The sequence below is a fragment of the Dendropsophus ebraccatus genome, chromosome 2, assembly GCF_027789765.1.
Source record: "Dendropsophus ebraccatus isolate aDenEbr1 chromosome 2, aDenEbr1.pat, whole genome shotgun sequence".
Classification (NCBI taxonomy): Eukaryota; Metazoa; Chordata; class Amphibia; order Anura; family Hylidae; genus Dendropsophus; species Dendropsophus ebraccatus.
Window position 1 is genome coordinate 12,699,161 of NC_091455.1, and position 18,821 is coordinate 12,717,981.

Sequence of the window (18,821 nt, forward strand, 5' to 3'; positions counted from 1 at the left end):
TGTGTGAGGAGATGGTGTTGGGTAATGAGATGGTAAAGAACACTAAGCAGGTGGCTCAACCGAAAAATACATACAAAGACGGGGTGCCACTCAATGTCTAGATATCCATAACGATAAGCAAAAAAAGAGACAAAAAGCTAGACATAAATCAGAGAGTGCACTCCACTATATAAATTATCAAAAAATGAATTTTATTGCAAAATAACATAGAACTAATGAGGTAATGAGATGGTGTTGGGTATGGAAACATTGTTGTGTGATGAGATGGTGTTGGGTATGGAGCCGTTGTTGTGTGATGAGATGGTGTTGGGTATGGAGCCATTCTTGTGTGATGAGATGGTGTTGGATATGGAGCCATTGTTGTGTGATGAGATGGTGTTGAGTATGGAGCCTTTGTTGTGTGATGATGGTGTTGGGTATGGAGCCTTTGTTGTGTGATGAGATAGTGTTGGTTATGGAGCCATTGATGTGTGATGAGATGGTGTTGAATATAGAGCCATTGTGTGATGAGATGGTGTTGGCGAAGGAGCTATTGTTGTGTGATAAGATGGTGTTGGCTATGGAGCTATTGTGTGATGAGATGGTCTTGGGTATGGAGCCATTGTTGTGGGATGAGATGGTCTTGGGTATGGAGCCATTGTTGTGGGATGAGATGGTGTTGAATATAGAGCCATTGTGTGATGAGATGGTGTTGGATAAGGAGCTATTGTTGTGTGATAAGATGGTGTTGGCTATGGAGCTATTGTGTGATGAGATTGTTGTGGGATTATATGGTCTTGGGTATGGAGCCATAGTTGTATGATGAGATTGTGTTGGCTATGGAGCTATTGTGTGGTGAGATGGTTTTGGAATGGAGCCATTGTTGTGAGATGAGATGGTCTTGGGTATGGAGCCATTGTTGTGGGATGAGATGGTCTTGGGTATGGAGCCATTGTTGGGTCTACATTTGGCTTTTATTATGGATAAGCTGGAGTCCCCCAGGTGTAGATTTCGAGGGAGTGAACTTGATTGACCTGACACATCATCATTACCCAATACATTATCCTTGGTCAATGTAACATCTTCTAGAAGTTTTGGCAGTTTGTTGTCCCTCATATGGACCTTCTTTAATGGATCCCTCTTGGTGGGGCAGTGATAGGGGGTGTTACAATGTGAGGCTTTCCGTTCACTCAGACATACACTGTCGGCCATCATTGTCATTTTCTTCATCTGTGCCTCTTTTACTTGGGCCGGGAGATCTAATGGAGCCAGCTTAGCCGGACGTCTTTGTATGTTGTCGCTGTTTTTGGAATCCGTAGATGACAGGTGTAAGGAGGTGAGATTATTACACACACTCCCGATGGGGATCACATCTCTTCTGGCCGGAGAAGCTTCTGCCCCGGAGATCAATACTTTGTTCTTTGGGAACTTTCTGTCTACAGTCAGAGTCGGCTCCAGTAAGAGGGTCTTGGTATTTTTGGTGGAGGTCGAGTCATGATTGTCTATAACTGATGATGAAGTCTTTTCATTATTTCCGTTACACGACGTCAGACCGTTCTCTTTTGGCAAAGGCTTCTAGAAAAAGCAATGAATAAAAAATTACCAAATATAATAACATGACTATCTATCTCCTATCTATCTCCTATCTATCTATCTATCTATCTATCGATCGATCGATCGATCGATCTATCTATTATCTATCTATCTATTATCTATCTATCTATTATCTCTCTATCTATTATCTATCTATCTATCTCCTATCTATCTATCTATCTATCTATCTATTATCTATCTATCTATCTATCTCCTATCTATCTATCTCCTATCTATCTATCTCCTATCTATCTATCTATCTATCTATCTATCTATCTTCTATCTATCTATCTATCTCCTATCTATCTATCTATCTATCTATCTATCTATCTATCTCCTATCTATCTATCTATCTATCTATCTATCTATCTATCTTCTATCTATCTATCTATCTATCTATCTATCTCCTATCTATCTATCTATCTATCTATCTCCTATCTATCTATCTATCTATCTATCTATCTATCTATCTATCTATCTATCTATCTATCTCCTATCTATCTATTATCTATCTCCTAACTATCTATCTATCTATCTATCTATCTTCTATCTATCTATCTATCTATCTATCTATCTATCTATCTATCTCCTATCTATCTATCTATCTATCTATCTATCTATCTATCTCCTATCTATCTATCTATCTATCTATCTATCTATCTATCTATCTATCTATCTATCTATCTCCTATCTATCTATTATCTATCTCCTAACTATCTATCTATCTATCTATCTCCTATCTATCTATCTATCTATCTATCTATCTATCTCCTATCTATCTATCTCCTATCTATCTATCTATCTATCTATCTATCTATCTATCTATCTATTATCTATCTATCTATCTCCTATCTATCTATCTATCTATCTATCTATCTATCTATCTATCTATCTATCTATCTATCTATCTATCTATCTACCAATACACCAAAGAGACAACTTAGATACATAGAAGATACAAAAGAGATACACTGAGGATTTACCAAGGTTACTCTGGTGATACAGCTAAGAGAGAAGAGAGATACACTAGAGATATATAGGAATTAAACCAGAGATACACAGGGAATAGGGCAGGAAAGATACACTAGTGATACACAGAGGAGATACACCAGAGATACACAGGGGATACATCAGGGATAAACAGGGGATACACAGAGGAGACACACTAGTGATACACCGGAGAGATACACTACTGATACACAGAGAAGATACAGCGGGAATACACAAAGGAAATACACAGGGGATACACCGGGGATACACAGAGGAGATACACAGAGGAGATACACAGAGGAGATACACAGGGGATACACAGAGGAGATACACAGAGGATACACAGAGGAGATACACAGGGGAGATACACAGGGGATACACAGGGGATACACAGAGGAGATACACAGGGGATACACAGAGGAGATACACAGGGGATACACAGAGGAGATACACAGAGGAGATACACAGGGGATACACAGAGGAGATACACAGAGGAGATACACAGAGGAGATTCACAGGGGAGATACAGAGGAGATACACAGGGGATACACAGAGGAGATACACAGAGGAGATACACAGGGGATACACAGGAGATACACAGGGGAGATACAGAGGAGATACACAGGGGATACACAGAGGAGATACACAGGGGATACACAGAGGAGATACACAGAGGAGATACACAGGGGATACACAGGAGATACACAGAGGAGATACACAGGGGATACACAGAGGAGATACACAGAGGAGATTCACAGGGGATACACAGAGGAGATACACAGAGGAGATACACAGGGGATACACAGAGGAGATTCACAGGGGATACACAGAGGAGATACACAGGGGATACACAGAGGAGATTCACAGGGGATACACAGAGGAGATACACAGAGGAGATTCACAGGGGATACACAGAGGAGATACACAGAGGAGATACACAGGGGATACACAGAGGAGATTCACAGGGGATACACAGAGGAGATACACAGGTGATACACAGAGGAGATACACAGAGGAGATACACAGAGGAGATACACAGAGGGGATACACAGAGGAGATTCACAGGGGATACACAGAGGAGATACACAGGTGATACACAGAGGAGATACACAGAGGAGATACACAGAGGAGATACACAGAGGAGATACACAGAGGAGATACACAGAGGAGATACACAGGGGATACACAGAGGAGATACACAGAGGAGATACACAGAGGAGATTCACAGGGGATACACAGAGGAGATACACAGGGGATACACAGAGGAGATTCACAGGGGATACACAGAGGAGATACACAGGGGAGATACAGAGGAGATAAACAGGGGATACATAGAGGAGATACACGGGATACACAGGAGATACACAGGGGAGATACAGAGGAGATACACAGGGGATACACAGAGGAGATACACAGAGGAGATACACAGGGGATACACAGAGGGGATACACAGAGGAGATACACTAGAAAAATGATAGACCAAGGATGGGGAACCTGCCGCCCTCCAGCTGTGGTAAAACCAAAATCCCCATCATGCCTGGGCAACCAAAACTATAGCTCTCCAAACATGATGGTTATTGTAGTTCTCCAGCAGCTGGAGGGCGTCAGGTTGCCTAGAGGAGTCTGGGGTACTCACACGGTCAGCCAGTCTTTCTCGGTCTGTCCTTCTGGACCTTAGATGCTTGGTGTCCATTGTTCCTGGAGATCTCCGCTCCTCCTGTCGCTCATCGTCCGTCTCTTCTTTTTCTCACTGTGACCAGGAAAGTTTCTCCTCTCTGGTAGATTAGGGGCCCGGGATTAAGGTCAGATGTATTTATAGAACAGACTTAGCGAAAGTGCCGAGGATCCAGCCCTGACCATCACCTTGTACGTGTCTGTCTAATCTCCTCTTCTCTGGAATCAAGATAGTTTGAAGGGTTTACACCACCAACATTTGTTTTTTTTTCAAATCAGCTGGTTTCAGAAGTTATACAGATTTGTAAATTACTTCTATTTAAAAAAATCTCTAGTCTTCCAGTACTTATCAGCTGCTGTATGTCCTGCAGGAAGTGGTGTATTCTTTCCAGTCTGACACAGCGGTCTCTGCTGCCACCTCTGTCCATGTCAGGAACTGTCCAGAGCAGGAGAGGTTTTCTATGGGGATTTGCTGCTGCTCTGGACAGTTCCTGACATGGACAGAGGTTGCAGCAGAGAGCACTGTCTCAAAATGGAGAGACTACACCACTTCCTGCAGGACATACAGCAGCTGATAAGCACTGGAAGATTGGATAATATTAAATCTAAGTAAATTAGAAATCTATATAACTTTTTAAACTTGCTTTTTAATATATGTTTTTGAAACCATAACTTTTCATTGGAAAAAAAAAAAAAAAGAGAACCCCTTTAATGATTTCCCCAGAACCATAAAGTTGTCTGTCCGTATATCCTGGATATTTAGTAAGACACATAAACCCTATAGATATAAATAATTAAATTATAGAAATTATAGATTTAACATTTTTTAAACTTTTCAATATGAATTAGATTAAAAAGAAATGTATGTGTATATATATATATATATATATATATATATATATATATATAGTGTATATATTATACATAAAATAAAAAATAAGGTAAAGTCTATTTATTTACAGCAATAAAATACAATAAAAATGAGAGCATCGCAATAAATATATTTCCCTTGACGTTAAATCACAGAGTTGTCCCCTATGGGCCCGGACACGTCCGTGTAGTGTTGCGGGGGACAGAACTCCCTATAGGTGGTCTATGGCTGTGGGGGCCAATGTAAAAAAGATTAGTAGACATCAAATACTAAGTGGCTGCCATCACCTGTGGGTCAGTGAGGATGAACCATCAGGGGTCAAAGGTCCAGAAAACTGATGGAGAAGAATGAGCCAGGGTCAGATAAGGAGATAATGGTGGTCGTAGTGATGGAGTCGCATTCCTTGGACTATATGGGATGTAATATATCTAACATAGTATTATGTTATCGTAGCAATATAACATATCTAGAATTGATTGAGACCTAAAAACTGAATTCCCTATTTGCAGGATAGTTGATAATTGTCTGACCAGGTTGATTTGGGTGGTCCTGGTGATGGTAGACCCAATGATGCTTAAAGGGATATTCAAACAATTTTAGGTTCAGCTTGTAAACGTTGCCTAGTGCCGCCCCATAGACATGAATGACATGCTGCTGCTCCTTTAGCAGAGGACATTTCTTGGCTATTCTGGCGACTGACGGGGGTCCCAGAGACCTCACCAATCATCTAGTTATTCTGCGGATAGCTGATAAATTTAAATAGTAGGAGTCCTGTGCATTCACAGCTGCTAGTTGGTGACAACATTGACTTCCATGTCCTATCAGTGTAAGATTGTGTGCACAGTACTGACCACCCTCACACAAATGGTGGATAGAGCGGAGGGTGCGGCACAGTGGCCTCTCCTGAGAGCAGTGCACATCCTGCTAGTATTAGAAGTAGTTGTTGACTAATCACAGTCTATAATAAGTTTTCCAAACCAGTGGTGTAGCTACCATGCAGGCAGGGAAGGCAACTGCTATGGGGCCCCTGCAGGAAGGGGGCCCGAGAAAGCTTGCTTTGCCTTCATGGTAGGTATGCCACTGACAGACGACCACTGTACCGCGCTCCCCCAGGGGCCCAGAGAAGGAGTGGGACCTGCCACTGTACTCTTAAGCCCCCTCAAGAAGACGAACAAAGAGAAGGACCTGCCCAGTGCTGCACACACAGAACGAGAGGGATGAAGGACCTGATCACATGACCCAAAGGTCCTCAATACCTCTGTGTAAAGATCAGCCTGACTACAGGAGTAGGAGGGGGAAGCCTGGGAGCTGTATATGCTGTGTATGACAGTGAGTGTGTGTATCTATGGGTATATATGTACATGTCAGTGTGTGTATGTATCTGTGGGTGTATATGTCAGTGTGTGTATGTATCTGTGGCTATATACAGTATATGTCAGTGTGTATGTATCTGTGGGTATGTATATGTCAGTGTGTGTATGTATCTGTGGCTATATACAGTGTATGTCAGTGTGTATGTATCTGTGGGTATATATGTATATGTCAGTGTGTGTATGTATCTGTGGGTATGTATATGTCAGTGTGTGTATGTATCTGTGGGTATATATATGTCAGTGTGTATGTATCTGTGGGTATATGTATATGTCAGTGTGTATGTATCTGTGGGTATATATATATATATATATATATATATATATATATATGTCAGTGAGTGTATGCATCTGTGCCTATATATATATCAGTGTGTGTATGTATCTGTGCCTATATATATGTCAGAGTGTATGTATCTGTGGGAATATATGTATATGTCAGTGAGTGTATGTATCTGTGGCTATATATATCCACAGCCACAGTGGAAAGATATAGCTAGCCTCCCTAAACTAAAAGCAGGTGTGCCTCCATACCTGTGTATATACCACCTGGCTGAGCTATATCCCGACCGACCACCACAGAAGTGGCGTCACACGTTACCATCTAGCAAGTGACCGATCGAGCACACACCACATGTGTGTATGCCATCAGGTTCTCAAGTGATTGACAGGTTTGCTCCCAAAGATGTTCTGCAGCAGTTTCTATTAATGCTGGGCTCTAATGAAAGAACCCACCACTAAAAGAAAATGCTGCAGATATTATTTCTGGTTCTACACTCAGAGGATGATTTCCCTGTGTACAGTCTATTCATGGAGCATACATCTGCACTAGTGTAATATCACATTACAGCGTATATACAGTGAGGGAGGCATTTATTAAGTCCGGCGTTTTTTACGCCGGACTTAAAAATGCCCCCGCAGCTCCGGCGGTACGGGGATTTATGTAGAGGCGGACTGCCTGTACATAAATCCTGTGCGCGCCGGTGCGCACCGCCGAAAACCTACGCCAGCTGAGGACTGGAGTAGGTTTTCGGCGTAGAATTGGGCGGAACGGATGATAAATCGCGCGGACTCTGAGTCCGCGCCCTCCGTTCCGCCCACTTCCCGCCTACTTTCCGCCCCCTTTCCGCCCCCTGGCGTACTCGGCGGAAAGTGCCGATTTGCGATTATTTTATTCGCAAATCGGCCATTTGCGTATAAAATAATACGCAAATCGGCACTTTCCGCCAAAAATCATCCGTCCGCCGGATGATACATGTGGCCCTATGTGTGTATGTCAGTGGTGTATCTGTATACAGAGGTGCCTTGGATTACCAGCAAAATTCATTCCGGGACGGCGTTTGTAATCCAAATCCACTCTTAAACCAAATCAAAGTTTCCCATAAGAAATCATAGAAATGCAGACAATTGGTTCCACACCCCAAAAATAATGATTTATTATTCGGAATAACATGTAAAACAGATGAAACAAGCATTCAGAAACAGCAGAATCTGTAATATTATAAGTTACTGTAGAGTAATGGAGAGGATGGGAAACACAAGGGCGGACAGAGACTGCAGGGAGCAGGAAGGAATGAGCAGGGCAGATGTGGGCACATACATGCATCACTCTCTGTCCGGGGAGAGAGGGGTTACAGCTATGGAGAGATTACCTCTACAGTCCTGTCCCCTGATGTAAGCCCCAGCCTGAAGTGGATCTGCTATGATTTGGAAGGTGGGGGAGACTTCCTGGGTCAGAGTACAGGGCTGTAGACCCCGCTATGCAGACCATGCCCCTCCTCCACTCCCCCTCCCACCCAGTACAGGGAGCTCTTACACCAAGTCATCATTTTTAAAAACTGTAAGCTCTTAAACCAAAATGCTCCTAAGCCAAGTTACTCTTAAACCAAGGTACCACTGTATATGTTAATGGTGACCCGTACAGTTTTTGCTATGGGGCCCCATGAATCCTAGCTACGCCCCTGTTCCTAACCTGACACCTTCCAGTTGTTGCAAAGTATGACTCCCAGCATGCTCTGCCCTGACAGACATGGTGGAAGTTGCAGCTTACAAGAGCTGGAAAGTCAGATTGTTGAATGCTGTCATTACTGCCATTGACCACTAGATGTCTCACTCTTGTCATGCAGATAGCTGCATATAATCTACTGTATATTTATCTGTTCATCTATTCTGCTATTTTCTTTGCTAGTTCTAGTCCTAGAGGACTAGGAAAAATTTATATATATATATATATATATATATATATATATATATATATATATATATATTCATTCCTGGGAAAGCTGAATGATAATATAACCACCGGGGGCATAAGAGGTAACAATAACAAATAGAGATAGTCCAGGATTACATAAACATGGCTACTTTCTTCCAAAAACAGCGCCACCCCTGTCCTTAGGTTGGGTGTGGTATAACAACTCAGCTCCATTCGCTTCGAAGGAACTGGGTTACAATACAGCACCCAAACTGAAGACAAGAGTGGCGCTCTGGGAAAGCTGGCTGTTGACCAATATGGCTGGTTAGGAGGCATTACTCAGCTTTCCTACACCTCTGAATGGTAAATCTGATTAGACATTAAGTAATGCATTTCCTGCCATTCAGGAGCCCGGGAAAGCCGGGTCAGTCTGATGGGTATTTTGTGAATTAGATAAAGTAATGATCAGGATTGTATGGCTGATACCAGAGAGCAGTAGAGGAGACCAGGCCCTTCCCTGCAGGTCTCAGCACAGCACAGGACCCCTGAGTCTTGTTTCTGACAGGGCGGACGGAGGGAAAAGCGTTTTTAGAATTTTAGCATTTTTGGGATCTCAAATAAAAAATGATGAAATTTCAGCAATGAAGAAAGTCCATGAAATCTTCTCTGTCCCGATTCTTGTTCTCTTTCCCGGTTCCTGTTCTCTGTCCCGGTTCTTGTTCTCTGTCCCGATTCTTGTTCTCTGTCCCGATTCCTGTTCTCTGTCCCGATTCCTGTTCTCTGTCCCGATTCTTGTTCTCTTTCCCGGTTCCTGTTCTCTGTCCCGGTTCCTGTTCTCTGTCCCGGTTCCTGTTCTCTGTCCCGATTCTTGTTCTCTTTCCCGGTTCCTGTTCTCTGTCCCGGTTCCTGTTCTCTGTCCCGGTTCCTGTTCTCTGTCCCGGTTCCTGTTCTCTGTCCCGGTTCCTGTTCTCTGTCCCGGTTCTTGTTCTCTTTCCCGGTTCCTGTTCTCTATCCCGGTTCCTGTTCTCTGTCTCGGTCCTTGTTCTCTGTCTCGGTCCTTGTTCTCTGTCCCGGTTCTCGTTCTCTGTCCCGGTTCTCGTTCTCTGTCCCGGTCCTCGTTCTCTGTCCCGGTCCTTGTTCTCTGTCCCGGTTCCTGTTCTCTGTCCCGGTTCCTGTTCTCTGTCCCGATTCTCGTTCTCTGTCCCGATTCTCGTTCTCTGTCCCGGTCCTTGTTCTCTGTCCCGGTCCTTGTTCTCTCTGTCCCGATTCTCGTTCTCTGTCCCGGTTCTCGTTCTCTGTCCCGGTTCTCGTTCTCTGTCCCGGTTCTCGTTCTCTGTCCCGGTTCTCGTTCTCTGTCCCGGTTCTCGTTCTCTTTCCCGGTTCTCGTTCTCTTTCCCGGTTCTCGTTCTCTGTCCTGGTCCTTGTTCTCCCGGTGTCATATATTATACTGTATGCTCGTCTCTCTGTATTATAGGTGCTGGTTCCCGGGTGGTGACAGGCCGCCACATGTGTAGCTCCAGGTCTCCTCGCCCCCTGCGGCTTCTCCTTATCCTGTGGGATCATCTCCTCCTCCTCTATCTCCCGCTGTGACTTTGGCTGAAGTCATCCCCCTGTGATTAGGGATTCAGTAGGGATCAGGGTATCACACATGGCTGTATGGGAAGTAAATCTGCTGTGGTTATATATATATATGCAGAGGCCTCAGGGTGAGAAATCATCCAAATTTGTCAAAGTGAAGAAGATAGTGATCTGTGAGAGTGATCTGAGACTGAGTGATCTTTAATAGTGATCTGTGATAGTGATCTGTGACAGTGATCTGTGAGAGTGATCTTTGATAGCGATTTGTGACAGTGATCTGAGCGATCTGTATGATCTGTGATCTGTGACAGTGATCTGTGACAGTGATCTGAGCGATCTATGATCTGTGATCTATGATAGGGATCTGTGACAGTGATCTGTGATAGTGATCTGTGACATTGATGCGAGTGATCTGTGATAGTGATCTGAGTAATCAGTGCTAATGATCTGAGATATCTGTGACAGTGATCTGTGTGATCTATGAGAGTGATCTGTGATCTGAGTGATGTCATAGTTATCTGAGTAATCTGTGAGAGTTATACGAGTAATCTGTGATAGTGATCTATGTGATCATGATCTGAGTGATCTGTGATAGTGATCTGTGATAGCGATCTGTGATGGTGGTCTAAATGATCTGTGATACTGATTTGCTATTTACTGCCAGTATCTGTCCATCATATCTATGATCAGCCGCATTGTGTATAGGAGTCTGTGGTAGTCTGGGATTTGCCTCCTGCTTAGCCGCATTGTCCCCAGCCTCTACCTCCCCCTCCACCCTAGCAGCCTCATACACGGTCCCCAGACTCTTCCTCCTCCCTAGCAGCCTCATACATGGTCCCCAGCCTCTTCCTCCTCCCTAGCAGCCTCATACATGGTCCCCAGCCTCCTCCTCCTCCCCAGCAGCCTCACACATGGTCCCTAGCCTCCTCCTCCTCCCCAGCAGCCTCATACATGGTCCCCAGCCTCTTCCTCCTCCCTAGCAGCCTCATACATGGTCCCTAGCCTCCTCCTCCTCCCCAGTAGCCTCATACATGGTCCCCAGCCTCCTCCTCCTCCCCAGCAGCCTCATACATGGTTCCCAGCCTCTTCCTCCACCCTAGCAGCCTCATACATGGTTCCTAGCCTCTTCCTCCTCCCTAGCAGCCTCATACATGGTCCCTAGCCTCCTCCTTCTCCCCAGCAGCCTCATACATGGTCCGCAGCCTCTTCCTCCTCCCTAGCAGCCTCATACATGGTCCCTAGCCTCCTCCTTCTCCCCAGCAGCCTCATACATGGTTCCCAGCCTCTTCCTCCTCCCTAGCAGCCTCATACATGGCCCCTAGCCTCCTCCTTCTCCCCAGCAGCCTCATACATGGTTCCCAGCCTCTTCCTCCACCCTAGCAGCCTCATACATGGTTACTAGCCTCTTCCTCCTCCCTAGCAGCCTCATACATGGTCCCCAGCCTCCTCCTTCTCCCCAGCATCCTCATACATGGTCCGCAGCCTCTTCCTCCTCCCTAGCAGCCTCATACATGGTGCCCAGCCTCCTCCTCCCCAGCAGCCTCATACATGGTGCCCAGCCTCCTCCTCCTCCTCCCTAGCAGCCTCATACATGGTTCCTAGCCTCCTCCTCGTCCCCAGCAGCCTCATACATGGTTCCCAGCCTCTTCCTCCACCCTAGCTGCCTCATACATGGTTCCTAGCCTCTTCCTCCTCCCTAGCAGCCTCATACATGGTCCCCAGCCTCTTCCTCCACCCTAGCTGCCTCATACATGGTTCCCAGCCTCTTCCTCCACCCTAGCTGCCTCATACATGGTCCCCAGCCTCTTCCTCCTCCCTAGCAGCCTCACACATGGTCCCTTGGGCTCTTGTCACGGTAGTCCTGTGTGGCAACTGACCCACCCGGACTATCGGTACCACCACTCACAGAAGGGGGAAAAATAACCCAAGGTGTGCGGTGGTGTGTGTATAGGTGCAGGTGCACTCAAAAGATCACAGAGTCCCATGTATAAAAATATAACAACTTTACTGTAGAACTTTGCAGGTTACAGGACACAGTTTCGCAAGTAACTAATCTTGACACAGACGTTAGTGCTGAGCTTAGTGCTGGAGGTAGGTGCTTGAGAAGAGTTGCAGCAGTGCTTGTAGAGTAGAGAGTGGGGAGTAGAGGAGAGGAGTTTGCCAGAGGATCCCTAACCCAGTGTAGCTTTGATGGAACTTTTAGTAGATACCTTCAGTGAAGTGATACTAGTACTCACATTTAGACACTGTCTTACCATCTTCTGACCTCTGGTGGTGTAGAACCCATCCCAGTAGGGTAGTACAAGCCCAAGCCGTGGTTATCTAGGTGTGGCTAGGTGTCTGAATCTTCCCAGTTACCTGCGTAGTAGGATACGTAGACCTTTATATACTGCTTGCCCTACTGAGGCTAGTTTCTTTCTTGTTCAGGATAGTGCCCTCTTTTTTAAGATGTGTTCCTGGCGTGGGTCAGGGTGTTCCTTGCTGACTACTCATTGTTCCGTGCTTAGCACTGCTTAGTGAACATAGTGGTAGTTATAAAAGAAGCGTTGGTCTCTCACTGCATCTGCTCACTTTGGTGGCTAGACTCAACTGCTCTGTGTCCCTGACTGAAGTCCTGGCATTAGCCAGGCCCTGGCTTAGCTTCTGAAGAAACTTGACTTTTGTGTATCCTCTCTCCCTGAGAATCAGACTAGAACTCAAGTTTCTTCCTCCACCAGTGACACTCCTCCTACAGGGGCCTGTTGTGTGCCTGCCTGTGAGTGGTGGGGATGAGTCTATGCAGAAGAAAGAAGGAAGAGGATAGGATAGAAGAAAAGAGAACCTCCTAGTGGTCAGCACAGAACACATGGTATAAAAGACATTAACCCTTTTGCTTCCTTCAGCTTTGCAATACATATACATATAAGAAACACTGACACCTAGTGGGGAAACTTGATATACCTCATTCACCACTTAACCTGAAAGCTTAACGACAGGTGCATAGAGGAAGAGGAAAACACCAGTGGTGGGACACCACACATGGTCCCCAGCACTGGTTTTCCCACAGTCTTCTGACCACGGACCATCTCTTTTTTTCTTGGACCGTTTATATTGTATATAATTTTAGAAGCCACAACCCAAAAAAAGCCCAGCGGCTAGAGAAGGAACGCATAGTCAGACGTACTTGGTCTCTGGTCTCTGCTTTGTTCTGGAAATGAAGGAATTACAGTAAGCCCTCATTACTATGATGAGTATTTTATGTTTATGGTCTTTTTTTTTTTTTTAGTTGTTTGTATCAGGTGTTTGGCAGAGTTTTCGCTTTAAAGGGGAACTCCTGCTAAAAGATTTTTTCTTTAAAAATCAACTGGTTTCAGAAAGTTCTAGATTTGTAATTTACTTCTTTTTAAAAACTTCCAGTCTTCCAGTACTTATCAGCTGCTATATGTCCTGCAGAAAGTGGTGGATTCTTTCCAGTCTGATACAGTGCTCTCTGCTGCCACCTCTGTCCATGTCAGGAACTGTCCAGAGCAGACAGACCAGTGACTCTTGGCTTTCGTTCAGCTCTTCTGTGGATCCCCATAACCACCCTCAGTAGCCAGCATACACACTGCACTTTCATCACAACCAAGGAGGGTCTCATGGCCCCATTCCAAGTCCTTATTGACACAAGGGTTAGATCTCTATCTTGCAACATTGTACTTAGGGTGGTATTACACGAAGCGATTATCGTTCGAATAATCGTTTAATCGGTCGTATTTGAACGATTATCTTTAAGTGTAATAGTAGACAACGATTAAACGACGAACGATTGGTCGTTGGTCGTTTAATAGGTTTTGAATCTATTTTTATCGTTTGTCTTTTACACATCGTTCGCACATCGTTCGTTTGAATAAGATGTCGTTAGCCGTTCCCTGTTCATTCGCAAATTGAAAGGGGAGTGTTCTTGAATTTTGTTGCTCCAATATAACCGATAATCTTTCCGTGTAGTAAAACGAACGATTATTAGGCAACCGCTATTGCGATCGTTGGAGATCGTTTATCGTTAATCGTTAATTGAAAAAAATCGCTTCGTGTAATACCACCCTTAGAATGGATAGATGATAGAGATAAGTGTAATTCCAGCTCTAGTCAGATCGTTCAGCACTTGATCATCGGTGACTGAAGAAGTTGGACGCAGCCCCAGGGAGTCAGGGAAAACATGGCTACAAACTATGGTCTATGGTTATATCCAACTTCTTCAGCCATCGGTATCCAAATGCCGAACGATAGTCCTCAGGTACACTGCAGTTGCGCTCATCCTTATTCTCTACAACTTGTCATGGTTTCCAGGAACCCCATAGTCCTAGACTCTTTCGCTTAGTCTCTCCATTCTTTCTTACCCCTGCACACCCCTTTGGTCATGTGATCTGTCTATGCTCACTCTCCAGGATGGAATCCACAGTGACCAAACTACAGTTCCTTATGGGGATGATTGTGCATGTAGTCCAAAGCAACCAGCAACACTCCAAAAAAAGACCCTCCGAGAGGAGCAGCAGCCGGGCACTGAGGAGCCCCTCGGGCAGGAGAGACCCAGAACGCCATTAACAGAGAGCAGATGAGGATCTAGTATGATGCCCCATCCCCTGAACACCTACCAAGTAACTAAAACTACTACTCCCACTCAGTGGCGTGGCTACCATAGAGGCAGGGTAGGCGGTTGCTATGGGGCCTGTGCAGGAGGGGGGCCCGGGGGAGAAGGTAAGAAAATGTGTCCTTCTGCTTAACCCCTTATGTACTGCAGTGTGTAAGTGTTCCAATGTTTACTTACATGCTACAACACAAAGAAAGGGTTAACAAGCAGAAGACAGAGATCTCTCCTTAACTGCACTGATAACCTCTGACCTCTGTTCTCCAGCATCAAGTAGGAAAGGAAAATGTGCAGAGCTCCTGCAGAGGTCAGGGGTTATCAGTGGACCAGCAGTAAAGCATATATATATATATATATATATATATATATATATATATATATATATATATATAGTGCTTTTGTGTTGCGCGTAGGGAAGCCCCTTAAATTTTTTTGCTATGGAGCCCCGTGAATCCTAGCTACGCCCTGCTCCCACTGCCACTACTACAATCACTACAACTACTACTCCCACTGCCACTACTACAATCACTACAACTACTACTCCCACTGCCACTACTACAATCACTACAACTACTACTCCCACTGCCACTACTACAATAACTACAACTACTACTCCCACTGCCACTACTATTCCCAACTACTGCCACTTCTACAATCACTATAACTACTACTCCTACTGCCACTACTTCTCCCAACTACTGCTACTCCTACACACACTACACCTACTCCTACTATTACACCCACTACTACTTTCACTACAACTACTACTTCCAACTACTACTACTTCTATGCCTACTACTACCTCAACACAACTACAACTCCCACTACTGCTACTACTCCTCACAATAATGCTACCACTACAACTACAGCTACTACTTCTCCCAACTATTACTACTACTACACCCACTACTACTACTCCTACCACCACTTCTACTCCCAACTACTGCTACTATACCCACTATTACTACTCTTACTACAACTACTACACCCACTATTACTACTCTTACTACAACTACTACACCCACTATTACTACTCTTACTACAACTACTACACCCACTTCTACTCCCACTACAACTACTACTCCCAACTACCTCTACTCTCACTATAACTACTAATTCCACAACTACTACTCCCAACTACTGCTACTACTACACCCACTATTACTACTCTCACTACTACAACTACTACTCCTATTACTACTCTCACTACAACTACTACTCCTAATTACTGCTACAACTACACCTACTGCTCTAACTACAACTACTTTGGGTTAGGGCCTCAGCAGAGACCCCCTTATAATGACAATAGACTAAATGGCCCTTGAGTTGTTGCAGAAGGCTGTCACTTACCCTACCTCTCAGCCCATTGACCCGGACAAGCTCAGGCTGATTCACCAACAGTAGGAACCGCAGGCCTCTCACCACACACTGTGTCCGACTCCTCCTGGGCCCGGGCTGAACTATTACTGCGGCTACCCAGCCAGCTTATCCAGCACTATGTCCTATGTAGCGTTCCGTTCTATATAGAGACTGCGCCACTTTAAGGGAATGAAGTATTGTTTTCCTTCGCCTCCATCCGTCCGACTTCCAATTTGCTGTTTTTGGGGGGTTGATGAATGTCTGCACATCGATATATATATGGAGACACACTGAATTTTGTTGGAAAATAATTTCCCCCTGAAGCCATTAGCCGCCTCCCGAGGATTTTATTACATGATTCATTTATTTAAGTAAAAGATCGATTCCACTTTGCATTTTGTCTGAAGTTTTATTTATTTTTATTTTTTTTGCTTTCAGGTTTTGCTTTTAGCAAAATGGATATTGTATATACATACATAGTTATTTATATTTTCATAAGAAATGCAGGATATTGTAAAACAACCAAAATTACAGACAGTAATATCTGTATACCGTCTACGCCAATGGTCCAACTGGTAACCCTTACTGGTTTTTTATGTATTGCCTGGCCATTTGGTTATCATGGAGGGAGACACAGGGGTCAACCAAAGGGTTAAAGGGGTAATCCAGTGTTAGAAAAACATGGTAACATAACTCCTGTCTCCAGTTTGGCTGCAGGTTTTGCGGCTCAGTTCCATTGAAGTGAATGGAGTCTAATTGCAAACCGCACCTGACCTGGAGACAAGAGTGGTGCTGTCTCTGGAAAAAAGTGACTGTGTTTTTGTAGCACCGGATAACTCCTTTATAGGGCTAGGTTCAGACTTATTGTACAATGGGTCCCAGCTGTATAAGGGTAAATTGACAATACCTTTCTGCTCTTCCATTGGGCTCTTTGTAGGCTTCACATTGGGAAGATGTCTAAACTGGAAGCCAGCATAGAAACTGACTGACATTGGTGGACATGTTGGTGCAGTGTCCCAGAACAGAGGATTTGTTCTTATTTGTATGTTTCCTAATTAATCCTGTTCTGGAAAAGTGGTCCCACTGCAAACTGTTTGTATCATGTCACCCCCCTCAGTATTAAGGTCTAATATTTCCTTTATTTCCTTATGCATAATAATTTTGCCTGTATTCTCATGGTGTGATGATGCAATGGGCTTGGTGTCACGTGACTATTCCTCGGCTGCCATAGTAACCCCAATAGCCGTTGAGTTTGGCTGGGGATGCTATGTCACTTCCTGTCTACCTCAGTGGTCTTCTCTCTACCCTCAAGGGAGAAGGTAGTGTTGTTCTCTCCTCCACCTTCAGGAGGGAGAACGTGCTCTGCTGCTTCCAAGCAAGGCCGCAGCTCAGGGTGATTCGCTCCCCTGTTCTAGAGACAGTACTCCGGTCCAGTCGGGACCTTCCTCACTCTCAAGATTCTCCAAGTCCAAAAACAATGCCACAAAAACCACTAACAAATTACCAACAAGATTCACTGAGATAGGGTATAAAGAAATAAGATCTAAAATGTAACTTTTAACAATCTCAATATAAAATGAATAACCAAAAATGAAAACCAGACATAAACAAAAGTGCCAAAACTAGGAAAATGTTTATCTTACCGCTCAACGGTGGCTGCTGAGTCGGAATGACTTGGAGTGGCCGTGGAACATTCACATCGCTGTAGCTGTCCTTAATCCTGAATGGATTCCACGTAGGCGGCTGAGATCTCCCGATACGGTGAATGGGAGAAAACACAGTGGAGTGTATACAAAAATGGGAGATAGGACAGCCGGTCCCTGACTCTGTCCTATTACACCCTAATAAATCTGTCCCTCCAGACAGAGCTCCCGCCCTAAAAAGGGCGACTCCGCCACACTCACTCCTAGGGTCCCTAGTTAAACCCTACTAATACATGTGGCTGTGTCCCAATGCATTTCATCTCCCGTAGGGGGAATCATCAGGGGATCAAAAAGATATTCAAATGCCACTTAGCAAAGAAAGAAAGAGAAGGGTAGAGACTGCACGTATGGTGCCAGCCGCGCGTATGGCGTTCCCCTTACTAGTATACAAACATGCTGGTTTAAATACACATAACTCCGCCCCTTCTGGGTTGCGGATACACACCTGATAACTAGCTCGCTTCAGTATTGCTGTAGCCCCCATGTGTGATGTACCCCAGTCTCGCTGTCAGCACTTCCAGGTTGTCCCGGTACCGTCACGTGATTGAGAAACTCACTCCGTCAGGGCTACGTAGTCATCACCTGATCACCACTAATGCGTCCTAGTCAGCTGATTCAGAATTTGGAACGCACAGTGACAGAGGGTGGAACGCATATCTATTCATCTATATACGTGAACCCTTACGCTCTCCTACGATAACCTCATGTAGGGCGCATAGTCATAATAGATATTGCTGGTGTAGTGGACCACACAGGGTACCATAACGTACAGTATAACAGTAATCCACCCAATGGCCATCCCGTACCCTTCTAGATATAGTGCAAATGATCAAAATAATTATTACGAGTATCCACAACCTAATCGGGTCAAATTCAATAATAAAAAGCAGATAACCGTCCACTA

The 18,821-nt window shown here is 44.7% G+C and overlaps 1 protein-coding gene across 2 annotated transcripts; it reads right to left on the reverse strand.

Moving 5' to 3' along the window:
- Window positions 1-226: 226 nt before the first annotated feature.
- Window positions 227-4,374, reverse strand: LOC138784293 (uncharacterized). Of its 2 annotated transcripts, none has more exons than XM_069959811.1 (2): window positions 4,199-4,374; window positions 227-1,551 (listed from the first exon to the last, which is right to left on the reverse strand). In XM_069959811.1, the coding sequence occupies exons 1-2, from the start codon at window positions 4,253-4,255 to the stop codon at window positions 817-819; spliced, it is 792 nt and encodes a 263-aa protein (XP_069815912.1). In that variant the 5' UTR covers window positions 4,256-4,374; the 3' UTR covers window positions 227-816. The 2 variants fall into 2 exon arrangements, with proteins under 2 accessions (XP_069815912.1, XP_069815911.1); XM_069959810.1 differs by having other exon boundaries at window positions 227-1,554.
- Between the last annotated feature and the right edge of the window lie 14,447 nt (window positions 4,375-18,821).